The sequence below is a fragment of the Pipistrellus hanaki genome, assembly GCF_964339955.1.
Source record: "Pipistrellus hanaki genome assembly, chromosome: 3".
NCBI lineage: Eukaryota > Metazoa > Chordata > Mammalia > Chiroptera > Vespertilionidae > Pipistrellus > Pipistrellus hanaki.
This window is the reverse complement of record NC_140505.1, coordinates 145,593,806-145,606,820: the sequence shown is the minus strand read 5'-3', so window position 1 is coordinate 145,606,820 and position 13,015 is coordinate 145,593,806. Positions and strand designations below refer to the sequence as shown.

The window sequence follows — 13,015 nt, the reverse complement described above, 5'->3', positions numbered from 1 at the left end:
AACAAAAATAATTTTTTAAATTTCACGGAAGCAAACAAACAAGCAAAACTTTTCATTTGGAACAGCTCTATGATCTTAAACGTTAGCCCAAAAATTCAGGTCAGTGGCTCTCAAAAGCTTGACTAGACCTTGGAATTACCTAGGGAGTATGAAGGAAAAAAAAATGCTTGATTTCTAGGTCCCATATTCAGAGATTCTTACTTAATTCATGCCACCTGGGCATCATGATTTTTTTAAGTCACAGGATATAGCTGTACAGTTGAGGTTGGGAACCACTAAACTAGGGGTGTCGAACTCAATCAGAGAAGGAGCCAAAATCTAAAATCCAGCCTAAATCGCGGGCCGAATGGTTTACTGAACAGTCATAAACTGACAATGTCATAAACTGACAGCGGAGTGCAGTGATGACAGCGCGGTGCGGGCCACATTGCAAGGCCTGGCGGGCTGGATTTGGCCCGCGGGCCTTGTGTTTGACATATGTGCACTAAACCAATGAAAAACCTCCCTCGGGCCCTCCCTTACAAAGTAATATTATTAGCACATCTTTCCCACTGTATAATTATTTGGTATCTTTGTATTTTAAAATCATAGTCTCATTAAAATATTTACCAATGAAATTTAGTAAATTTACTTTGGTTTTTGTGTTAAGAGAATAGATAACTAAGAGTTTTTTTGTTTTAAAAATTAATAGTAAAACACTTAAAGCAAATATTAATATGTAGGTGTTCTATTTTTTATAAATATATTTTATTGATTTTTTACAGAAAGGAAGAGAGAGGGATAGAGAGTTAGAAACATCGATGACAGAAAATCATTGATCAGCTGCCTCTTGCACAACCCCTACTGGGGATGTGCCCGCAACCAAGGTACATGCCCTTTACTGGGATGGAACCCAGGAACCTTCAATCCGCAGGCTGACGCTTTATCCACTGAGCCAAACTGGTTTTGGCTGTGTAGATGTTCTTAACAAAAGCAACTGTATTTCTTAAATTAATTCTGTCAGAGTCCATTGAGATGGGAGAGGAAAGAGCCACCTGGCTGGTCTGGTAACACCTCATAGACCATTGGGTGAATTCTCTTTCTCTCACAACTCACAACAATCAGACAGTTGTTTAGTGAGTACAGAATCAAAGTGAGAGCAGTTAGTCTAATGGTCTCTATGGCCATCATTACCTAATTCTGAGGCTTCCATTGGCCTACAAAAAAAAACTATGCCTATAAGGGCAGCCTTCTCTCTTCAAGGGAATTTGAGCATTTTTAGTTTTGGGCAGTCATGTGCTCATCTGAAAACTAAGAATTCAATAAATAACAAAGAAGAGGAGAGCAGATATTGAGGGGCAGGCAGCAACCTCTGACCCAGGCCTTAATAAGTATCCTTTGAAAGAAGGATTAATGAATCAGTACTGCTAGAAACCCAGGCTCACTATAACCTGAGGAAAAGGGTTGAATTTTGTAACCCTGATTCTGCTACTTACTGAGAATGTAATCTATAAAATGAGGCATAATCTGATTCTCCATTGTTTAGGTGTAATTAAAATAGTGAAGATAAAAAATACTTCCCGGAGAGAGAAAATGAATGTAAAACTCCTATCTAGCACAGCTTGGGGCATGGTTAAGAGCTTTAAACAATGTTATGGCTCCCCCTCCCTCTCAGGATAGGTTCTGACTAATTAGTTTCCCCTGACAGCAGGCTTTAAGAAGGACAGTGCTCTGGAATATTTCAAAATGGTTCCTTTTCTCCTGCCTGTGTTGGGGAAAAACACTGGTTTCTGCTCCAGAATCTCTTCTCCAGCAAGCCCTATCTACAGTCTCCTGTCTTTGCAATCTTGGAGGAAGGAGTTTGCCTGTGTCCTCTCTTCTCTTATGAATCCAAGGAGAGTTGTTGGTTTTTCAGTCTGTTCTGTTTTCACTTGTTAGGATGGAATGGCAACTTCCAAGCTCCTATATGTGGAACCAGAGCCAGAAGTACACTCCTCCCATTCTTCACATTACAAGTCCACCAGGAAGAATTCTCACCCCATCTCGGCCAGAGGGACTTGGTGAGACCTCAGGGACTTCACCAAGCCATCCTGAAGAAACACTGAAAGCAGAAGGACCACCCCCAGCCCTGTTCCTGGGCAAAGGCAGGGAGACAGACATTTGAGGAAGGCCAGTCACAAAGAAGAGACACATTTCAAATTTTCTTAAATGTCTTTAATTGGAGACTCAAACCCTGTAGTTCAAGCCTGGCTCTGTGGAACAGCAGCTGGTTCTCAGTGGAGTGAGGGGAGAAATGCATAATTGAGGTTGAAGTGCAGTCTTCCTGGTCTTCCCTTCTAGAGTTTGTTGCTGCTTAAGCCTTAAAATAATAGTTAATGGCACCAAGCTATAGGCTCCTTTCTTCTTCTTATGCAAAATCCTCCAGTGGGGGAACCCTTTCACAGATTATTTGGGATCAAAATACAGCTCTGTAACTGCCCTAAAGAGCTACAAGCAGGAACGTTCTTGATGCGGTTACTGAGCTGGCTGTCAAATCCGCCAGGCCTGGAGAAGTCTACTCCCTGCCAGCCCAATAACTGTGTCAACCCATGATCCTCTCTGTCTAGCACTGGAGTTCTCTCAGACCCTGCTCTGAGAGGATGTAACCCTAGAGAAGACCAAATACCCATGCTTGATTTCCATGGCCTGATTTCTTTGAGGCCCCAACATAGGGCTGAATTGCTGTTTGCAGAGCTGTGTACAATGACAGCCATTATAGTAATCTTAAACGTCTATCAGCCGTTCTTCCTAAGAACAATTGATAGCACTTTCACAGTAATAATCCATCAGGTTTGCCCTCTCCCCAACCCCAAAAAGAGGAGAGGGGGCAAACCCCTTCCCTTACATTGAAAGGGAACCTGAGTCCTGGGAGAGGTTGTTCACAGTTCCAACTTCCCAAAGGGCGAAGAGCTATGGAGGGGCCACCTTCTGTGTCTGGATGCTGTTTCCGAAATGCTGGAGGACAAAGACTTGACTGTTTCCCTGCATTTTTCTAATTTGTATCTTTTCTCTCTTTCCTATATGGACATGTCTGGATTTGGGAATCCCTCCCAGTCTCCTCCATCCCCCCACTCCAGCCCAGAGCGGATAGCATCTCTGTCCTGCAAAGGCTCTCACTGCCCTCTTGCCCCTTCCCGGCCCCCCGCACTATCGGGTCGAAGACACTATGTAGGCTGTGGCGATGTACTTCTTGCCGTTTCCGTAGGTGGACTTGTCCCAGGTGTAGGTCTGGATGGCCAGGGGATGTCCCCCCAGGCTTACCTGGCACCTGTGGAGAAAGATCATCAAATCATGGGCTCCTGCTTCACTCCACCCCTGTCCCCAGACAGGAAGGAACAAGCCCAGTTCCTGCAGGAACTCCAGACTATCTGAACAGGCCTCTAAGAGGCTGCCACCGCTTACTTCAGCTCCCCACATGCATGGAGCCCTTTCAAAATCTATGCCTGTTTCCTATCTTCTTTAAAACACACACACACACACACACACACACACACACACACACAACAAAAACAAACAAACAAAAAACACCACTTTTCATCTTTCCCAGAGCAGTATTCTAAAATCCCAGATTCTGGAGCTGAACCCCCAGAAATTAAAAGTCTGCGTAGGGTTTCAGAGGTAACAGGACCCAGGATTCTCAAATGTTAGAGCACATGAGGCCCAGGGGTTTCAACACTCTCTGGGGCTCCAGGGTTCCCCCAAGCAGCATCAGGGGCAATCAGAGAGGCTTGGAGCACCAGGGCAACTCCATTTCCCACTGTCACACACATTAAGGTCCTCATAAGATTTCACTTGGAGGAAAGAGGGGTGGCAGTTCCGCCAATCTGATAGGTTCATTTCCCAAGTGAGAACCCTGAGCCTCAGTCCATCCCCTCTGAGCCACCGAGTGGCAGAATCCAGGTCTCCCCATAGTCCTGGCTGAGGCCAGCCTGCGGCCCAGCCTGTCCCCCTGGCCTGGCCGGCCCAGTACTCACGTTTTGCCTGGCCTGGCGATGAAGCACAGGGAGTAGAGGGCAAACTCAAACTCGGGGCTGCTGCCGATGAAAGCGGAGCCCACTTCCTTGTAGTAGCCGTCCCAGTTGAACTGCATGGCTAACACGTCAGGGTAAGACTCCCACTGCGGACAGAGAGGGGGTATGAATGCCACAGAGTGGAGGCTGACTGAGTGGAAGCAAACGGCAGCAGTCAGCCAGGATTTATTTGTTGAGGGCCAATGGGTGTCTGTGTGAACTTTTGGGGGGAGGCTGGATTCTTCAAATCAACAGTTCCTCCTGCTACTGTGTGTAAACCCCTCTCCGACCCTGTGTCTGGAGCTGCCAGTGCGTATCTCCCAGGGAGGCCAGAGTCAGCATCTGTATGATCGATGCCTGGGGAACAGGGACATATCTGTGCCCTATGGCCCTCACACATGGAAGAAAAGGATTGTTTATCACTCCCAAATTATTTTCTGGCACCGGGGGGTAAAGGTTTCATTTTTATAAAAAGTTTAACTCAGACTAGCCAGATGAAACTTCCAGCTGACACCACATTCTAAGAAAATTCGGGCAGGAAGTCATTGCACGACTGGTTCTCCTCTCTGAGAACCCTGCCCTGCCCGCAGCCCCATCCAGAGATGGTGCCCTCTGCCTCCTGCCCCTGCAGTTGGGGAGCCTTCAGGGTTTGGAAAGGAATTCCAGTGCCCTGACTGGCTAAACCCACTGTCCGGAATGGGGAAGTCCAATCCGTAATCCCCATTAGCTGCCAATGAAGGTCAGAGTGAGAGGCAAGTCTGACTGCTCGGAATGCAGAATGAGGGCAGCAAGTCTGGCTACTAACAAGGCATCGACGGGGTCAGTGCTCAGTACTCACAGGCCCATCGTAGATGTGGCTGTAATAGTCAACCAGGCCCTCCTTCTCTTGCATGTAGAAGCGGATCCAGTTATGGAAGCCGGTGACCTTGCCTTTTTTTACTTCACCTATAATAAAAAGGGCAACATGGGCGACAGGGCCTCCCCTCCAGCCCCCCTGTCCCTCCCATGCCAAGGCTGTCCCTTTTCAAGTCTCTGGGTCCTAGACTTTCCACCTGCCCAGCCCCTTGCCCAGACTGCTCAGAATCACTTGCATTCCTAACTTTTACCTCCAGAAGCCCCCCCTTTCGGCTCAAACCCTCGGGGAAATTCCTCCTCCTGGCTGACTCTGGTAACCAATCTGAGATCCATTCCTCCAAGAGCAAACCAGACTTGCTGGGAGCTTTCTGGGCCAGAAAGACCAAGGCCCTCTTGGGAAGCAACTGACCAAGCCCCGGAAGCAGAGGACCATTCAGAGGTAACAGCCATGGCCCCCAACATGTCTCCCTTCCTACATGTGCCTCCTGGGAGCCCAGCATCTGGTCCTCTTTCGCCCTTAGACTGTTCCTCAACAGTGACTCCTCAGGCCCCACCCTCTCAGTCTGGGAGTGGACACGTCCCTCCCTGCTGGCTGGTGCAGCTGCGGATTCATCAACGCCCAGTCCTAAGGGAAGCTATCCCTCCATCTTTCTTTCCAAGCAGAGTGATCCCACCTGAGAAGACGTGTTCAAAGCCACTTGAGTCCCCCTCTTCATTGCCTCTTGAATAGAGCCCAAACCACATGTTCTTCAAGTCAATGACAAACTCTTGCTCAGAGCTGTAGCGGTCTGGGGAGAGAAACATAGAGGATATAAGAGAGGGGAAGGCAGGATCTGATCCTGGGAAGGAAGGAAGGAAGGAAGGAAGGAAGGAAGGAAGGAAGGAAGGAAGGAAGGAAGGAAGGGCCACCTGCTCCATCATGTCAAGAGACACCTGGGTTCAACCAACAAATGCATTCAATTGTTCATTCAGCAGTGATGAATGGGGCAACCGTTTTGTGCGAGGCCCAGATCTGAAGGTGAAAGATTCAGCAGGGAATCACAGGACTGGGTCATAGTCTTTACAGTTTGCATTCCAAATAGAGGAGACAAATAATAAGCAAATACACAATAAGTGAACAATATGGTTTCAGATAAGTGCTATAAAAAAATAAAGATTATTCCATGATAACTGAAGGTGGGGATGGTGGTGGAGCTCTTCTAGAAAAGGAAGATCAGAAAGGCCTCTCTGAGAAGGTAGCACTAATCAAAGACAAAGGATTTTTTAAAAATCACTCCTCGATTGGCTGGTGTGACTCAGTTGGTTGAGCATCATTCCATGCACCAGGGGTTGTCGGTTCGATTCCCCTGCAGGGCAGATGCCCAGATTATGAGCTCGATCCCCAGTTTTGGGCAAATAGGAAGCAGCCGATCAATGATTCTATCTCATCATCGATGTTTCTATCTCTCTCTCTCCCTCTTCCTTCCTCTCTCTGAAATCAATAAAAACATTTTTTAATCACTCTGGTTGTGTGTATAAAAAAGTCAGCAGGGCATATGAGCATCAGAGAGACCAGTTTTGAGGCTAAGACTTTGTCCAGGTTACAAGTGGTGGTGGCTTAGACTGTGGTGGAAGCCATGGAGGAGGGGTGAAAAGTGGGCAGATTAGGGGTAGATTTTTTTTTAATAATTATATTTTTACTGACTTTAGAGAAAGAGGGGAAGAGGGAGGGAGGAAGAGTCAGAAGCATCAATGGGAGAGAACCATTGATTGGCTGACTACTGAGGACTGAGCCCTCAACCTGGACGTGTGCCCTGACTGGAAACCAGCAACCTGACCTCTCGGTGCATGGGACAGTGGTCCGTACTGAGCGACGCCAGCCAGGGCCAGGGATAGATTGGGAAGGTGGACATAATAGATGTTACTGGTGGAGGAAGTGGAAATGGGGAACAGTGAGGTAAAAAGAAGAATAAAATATAACTCCTGGGCTTCTGCCCTGAGCAACTGGATGAATGGCAGTGTCATTTATGAGATGGGAAAAAACTGAGGAAGAAGCAGGACCTTCTTTACTAAGTTCCGAAGAGATGCCATTAGATAGGCAGGTAGGGATGTCATAAAGGCAGTTGGGACCCAAGAAAAAGGTCAGGGCTGGGTGTCTAAATGAAGGATCCATCAAATACCAACTGTTTACTGCCCAGAATTGTGGGGGGGGGGGGGGTACAAATGTGATACCGGACATAGTCCCTTCTTTCAAGGACTTAAAACACAGCTGGAAAATAAGACTAAATCTGCACAGAATTACAGAATGGTTTCACAATCTGAATGGCAACCACTTTCTTGGTGCCAGGCTTTCCACTGGGTGCTTTACAAGTGTAAGTCCTCCAAAACCCCATTTCACAGATAAGGCTCATGACAAGTAGGTTAATGTATCCAAGGTCACTCCGCTAGTAAGTGGCAGAGTAGAACTCTAATCCAGTCTCTCTGGACCAAGGCTATTTGGGGCCAGACCCCAAGCCCTTGACTTCTGAGGAGATGATGAAAGCCAGCTAGCTGGGAGCTGCGGCAAGTACAGCTTCAGACATGCGGTGGGATGTGAGCTAGAACTCTAAGGACAAGTGGAATTTGGACGAGGAGAGGATGAAGACAGTGAGTAATGCAACAGCCTGGCCTCGGTATGGGAACCCTGGGTTTCAGCCTGGCTCTGCTTACAACTTCCTTTGTGGCCTCAGCCAAGTCACCTAGTCTGTCTGGGCCTCCATCTGATTTGAAAAGTTAAAAGGGCTCAGCCTGGACAGCCAAGATTCTCTCCAGTGTTTACTACAAAGAGAACACCAGGGGGCGTTGAAGGATTGTTTCCTCTTCATAGTGATTACACCTAAAAAACAGCATGTTACTAAGTCAAGGCAGAAGCCCTGGGACCGAATGCATAGCCGAGACCAGAGAACCAGGGAGGGAAGACCTGGGCAGAGCCTCTCTGAGGCAAAGCCCAACTGCCTGGACTGCAGGAAAGGAATCCGGAGGACACTAACAAACACAACCCGTGCCAAGAAGTTCCGCAGCCCTGACCTTTTTTGGTCTGATTCAAATGTTTAATCAGAACCCTTCCTGGTAGAACCTTCCCCTCTGAACCTTTGTTGATTTTCTGTTGCTGTTTCCCCAACAACAACAAACATGGAGTGGGCCGACCTCCTTCCTGGACTGAGCAGGAGCAAGGAGTGGAATCAGGGACGCTGTGAGCCTGGAAAGCGGTGCTGAGCTGGGATGGCCGAGGTGGCTGACCCTGCCCTGGGTGGAGTGGTCTGGCTCACAGCCTTGCAGAGAACCCTGAGACTGAAGCAGTGAGTGAGAGGGAAACAAGGCGGCTGAGAGTAAATCAAAAGATGGGGTGACTTCCAGGCCAGACGGAAGATTCTTCAGCCTCTGCTTGGGTCCATGATCTTTTTGGGTTTCTCTCTGGCCCTCTCTCCCTTCCCCCTTAAAAAATGGACACCCAGCCCTGACCAGTTTTCTCAGTGGTTAGAGCATTGGCCCTCGGACCAAAGGGTATCAGGTTTGATTCCCGGTCAAGGGCATGTACCTCGTTTGCAAGCTTGATCTATAGCCCCTGTCAGAGCAAGTGTGGGAGGCAACCAGTCGGTATGATTCTCTCACATTGACATTTCTTTCTCTCTCCCTCCTGCCCCATTCCCTCCCTTCTACTCTCTCTCTCTAAAGATCAATGGAAATCCTCAGGTGAGGACTAAACCAATAATAATAATAATAATAATAATAATAATAATAATAATAATATCAATACAATGGACACCAGCCTCCATGTAGTCCCGACCCATGCTGTTACCCTCCCCACCGTGGAGGCCCCAGAGGTTCCTGGCTCTCCTGCAGACAGACCTGAGCCCTCAGCACTGCCTTGGGGCCGGGGCAGGTTCACTCACTCTGATGATGGAGGAAGCTGTAGAGTTCCTTCATGACGGCCGTCTTCATGACCTCCGTGAGGAAGGTGTCCTGCTCGGCCAGCTGCTGGGCGCTGAAGTGCTCCCCGTGGCCCGTCGCCCGCTGGTAGTTGTTGAGGAGGTTGATGAAGGCTGCGTAGGTCGGCTTGGAGAACAGCTCTTCGTTGACATATGTGAAGAGCCTAGGGAGGTGGAGGGGGGCCCAGTAAGAGGCCTGAAGGTGGCGCAGGAACCCCTCCAGGATTGCTGATGGGCCGGGGCAGGCCTGGGAGGGTTGGGTTCAGGAGCAGCGTGGGGACCTCAGATGTTCTCAAGGGCCTGCATGTGGTTACTCTCTCCTTACACTTCAGCTCCTGGAAGGTTAGGTATATTCCCAGCCTGGCCAGTCACAGAAACCCTCCCGCCTGGTGCCCAAGTCCCTCATAGCTTTGTCTGCTTCTGGAGAACATTTTTTTTTTCTCTCCCTTTGATCCTCCTGCCTGGAGGATAAAAGAGCTGAGGCATCAAAAGAAGCAAGCCTGGGGGAGAGACTTAGCAGGAGAGGAATGACGGGAACCCACGGCTCCGGGCAGTGGTCCACTCGGTCTCTGGTCTCCGAGGGCGAGATGGCGTTTTGGCTGTTGAGAATGATGTCTTCCTTCTGTGCCTTGTTGGTGTCCGCCCTGTAGATCTTCTCCGAGATGGCCTTCAGCTCATCTGTGGTTATGGCGTCACTGCTGTGGGAGAAGCCATCTGGGAGGGATGGGGTGGGGAGGGTGTCTCAGAGCCAGAGGGTGACCAGAAGGAGGCATCTGTCTGAATGCATCTCCTTCAGGCACCTTCCAGAAGCTGGCAGCAAGGGAGAGGGGCTGTAGTCAGGCCCCCTAGTGGCCAGAGGACAGGGGCCTCGAGCCTTAAGGATCCTTAAAATCAGCCCCTGGCCTTGCCCACAGAATGTCCACACGGGCCCTTCCTCTGGGAAGGTTCTCACACTTTGACATGCATCAGAAGGCTTCTTAAAACAGGTTCATGGGTCCCTCCCCTCCCTGCAAGAGGTTCTGATTCAGTAGGTCCAGGGTGAAGCGTCTCTAATACAGGCCCGGATGATGCTGATGCTGCCGGCACAGGGACCCACTGGGAGAACTATTGCTCTGGAGGGTCCCCCAGTCCTGGGGGCTAGGCTAAAGGGAGAGGAGACTCACTGTGGCCGCACTGGCTCTCGAAATCCTTGCAGCAGTTCCCAAACTCTGGGCAGCGGGCATCGCAGTGGCACGGGTGGTGCTTGTCGAAGGACTTGTGGCAGCGGCCCCGGCAGGAGTCGGGGGCTGAGTACAGGGCTGAGAGAGCAGAGGGAGGTGTGTGCCCGGAGGACCTCTAGAGGTCGCTGGGTCACGGCTAGTTCCCCACATTTAGCTTTGTTGGCTCTCCCGGCTATTAAACATCTCCAGGGAAGGGAAACAAACAAGCTTCACTAGTCCACACCCTGCGCAGTCAGGAAGTCCTTTCTAGTGCCCAGCTCTCCTTTCTGGCCTGTGTTTTTATAATCTTCCCGCTCTAAAAATAAAATCTCTTCCACTTCCCTCTCCGGCCTCTCCACGGGCCCCTGGCCCTCTTTCCTGCCAGAGCCCCCACCCACCCCCGGGCTGTGAGGGCCTCAGGCTTCTTCCTGCCCATCCTGAGTCCAGCGAGCCCCTCTTAGCACCTCCAGGTGCTGGACTGGGGTCTGTCTGACGTAGGTAGGCCTAGGCCTGCTGCCACTGATATGGCTGCCCCTGCCCTGTCACCCTCTCATGTCCCTTCTTCTTTATCCTGAAGGGGCTGGGGAGGTAGACTCACTGCTAGCCAGGGCCTCCTCCATCTCTTCCTCCATCTCTTCTTCCGGCTCCAGGAACGGCTTTGGCTCTTTGGGGTCCTCTTGAACTGAAAGAGAGAAGTCAAGTCACCAGCCATCCCTGATGGACCCCTCCCTTTATCTCTGGTTCTCAGTGCCCCAGCCTCAGGGACAAGCATGTGTAGTAGAAGAAAATACGAAGCAGGCCCTGGGGAACAGTGAACAAATACCAAGTGAAGGGGGAGAAAGGCTGGAAATGGAAGACAGGAGGGGACCGATTATTGAAAAGAATCTCCCCCGGTGACAGTCCTCCTCACCACTTTACCTCCTGGTCTCAGTGTGCTTGTCTATACAAAGGGGAGGGGCAGGCAGGAGGTGGTCCCTTCTGGACTGAAAACTCTGATTTGGTTACGACAGGTGGGCAGGCTTGACATTTTCTCCAAATGACAAGACCCTTATTTAGGAGCACGCCAGGCCTATCTTAACTCCCCATCGGAGGCAAGAGTGAGCTCCTCTCAGGGCCTCCAGGAGTAAGGACTGCTTCCTGAGGAGCTAGCTTCCCTTCCTTCGTTGCGACACTTGACAATGGCCACCTGTGTTTGGGGGAGTGTGTGTTCAGAAAAGCCCGTTCTTATTGCTGCTCCATTCCGTTGGCTTGCAGCCTCTCCCCTGGGCTGAGTCGAGTGAGTTGGGGTGGGGAGGAAGAGGATGATCTGGGGTGGGAGGAAGAGGATGAGCTGGGGTGGGGAGAAAGAGGAGGAATGTTCCTGGGACCCTGAGCTCCTTGTTCATCACACGGCAGAATACTTTCCCCCAAAAGAAACAACGCTCTGACAGAGTGACTGGGAATCCACGCGAGAGTTCGCTGGGTAACACTGTGTGGTTACCATCAGAACCACCGGTCACATTGTTCATTCGGTCCCCAGGGATCTTCTGACCACGTGCCCTGTGCCAGGCTGTGTTCTGAGTGCTGACTCCCAGGGTGCCTAACTCAAGTTACATTTTATGCCAAACAGACTTTTGGGAGCTGATGTAGGTCTCAACAATCTTTGGTAACATTTTGAGTTGCACATCAGAGGAAGAGAGAGAAAGAGAGAGAGAGAGAGAGAGAGAGAGAGAGAGAGAGAGAGAGAGAGAGATTCCAGGGCTCCTGGCAGAGTGTTGTCTCTATCTAGACATGCGAGTGTGATGGTCTAAGGTGAACGGGCCTTCCTGGGTCTGCCGAGTGGGCGCAGCAGCAGCAGAAAGGGGCGGCTTGGCTGCTGACAGTGAGCGCTGGGCCTGTGCTCCCGCCTGCGCCCAATCGGCACAACTCCTGCGGGTAAGTGGTGTGCTTGTGCAAACTGAAGAAAGGTCCTTCTGGGTGGAAGCAGCTCTGTGGGCACAGGACTGGGCCAGCAGACACCACCTTTGGGCAAATCAGGAGAAGTCACCCCTTTCTTTCAGCGGGCACAGATCTGCCCAGGGCACACGGCTTAGCAAGAAAGACACAGATTCCGTTTTGATCCGATTTGCCTCCTCACCAGGCGCCCTCGCACCCTGCCCAATGCACACAGCCGTGTGCAGTGATCATGCAGGCCGTGACCTACCATGGCTCCAGGGACCGTGCTTTCCAAATTGGGAGTCAGGACACACGGTTGGGCAGAGAACGTAGCTAGGCGTTGTATCCTAAAGCAGACGATCATTTACCTGAAAGTCTGAAACATCGACCAGCAGGCAAACCAGGTGGTTATTCAAAATGATGTGTGTGTTTTTTTAATTTAATTTAATTTTATATATATTTTAAAATATGTCTTATTGGTTTGTTTTTTTTTACAGAGAGGAAGTGAGAGGGACAGAGAATTAGAAACATCGATGAGAGAGAAAGATCAATCAGCTGCCTCCTGTACACCCCTTACTGGGGATGTGCCCACAACCAAGGTACATGCCCTTGACCGGAATCGAACTCGGGACCTTTCAGTCCACAGGCCGACTCGACGCTCTATCCACTGAGCCAAACCGGTTAGGGCATGATGTGGTGTTTTTTTTTTTTTAAATGACTCACTTAAGACTGTGCCATTGAAGTAACAATGGCTCTTGAGGGCAGTGTGTGTCCCATTTAGTCGCTGGACTGGGAATGAGGGTTGGGGATGTCACGGCCACCCAGCCTACTCACCGGGGGAAGAGCGGTGTGAGCTGTGACCGCCACTGTGTCGCCCAGTCTCCCTGGGCGCATGCATGTGGGGGAAGCAGGCTGCCGTTTTTTATACTTTTGCTTTTTAAAGTGTCAAGTAACCATTGGTATCGGAATACATAGTAAAATGAAATGGTTATCATTTTGCTTTTTGGGGAATTGCTTAAACTTTCAAGATATCATTAATCCTGATAGTTCAGACAGATAACCCAGGCAAATG

At 50.0% G+C, this 13,015-nt stretch overlaps 1 protein-coding gene across 1 annotated transcript; it reads right to left on the bottom strand.

Moving 5' to 3' along the window:
* Positions 1 to 1,956: 1,956 nt before the first annotated feature.
* ENDOU (endonuclease, poly(U) specific) lies at positions 1,957 to 10,708 on the bottom strand. The gene is made up of 8 exons (XM_084880395.1): positions 10,628 to 10,708; positions 9,994 to 10,128; positions 9,373 to 9,544; positions 8,795 to 8,994; positions 5,558 to 5,671; positions 4,867 to 4,973; positions 3,993 to 4,135; positions 1,957 to 3,286 (listed from the first exon to the last, which is right to left on the bottom strand). Exons 1-8 carry the CDS (start codon positions 10,659 to 10,661, stop codon positions 3,166 to 3,168), a joined length of 1,026 nt encoding a protein of 341 aa, XP_084736521.1. The 5' UTR covers positions 10,662 to 10,708; the 3' UTR covers positions 1,957 to 3,165.
* Between the last annotated feature and the right edge of the window lie 2,307 nt (positions 10,709 to 13,015).

Bases quoted from the DNA above. Each gene is read 5' to 3' on its own strand.
- ENDOU (XM_084880395.1), bottom strand. From the start codon at position 10,661: ATGGAGGAAGAGATGGAGGAGGCCCTGGCTAGCA. The intron at 9,545-9,993 runs GTGAGTCTCCTC...CATCCCTCCCAG, and splicing joins CGAGAGCCAGTGCGGCCACA to ATGGCTTCTCCCACAGCAGT. The intron at 8,995-9,372 runs GTGGGTTCCCGT...CCACCTCCCTAG, and splicing joins GTGGACCACTGCCCGGAGCC to GCTCTTCACATATGTCAACG.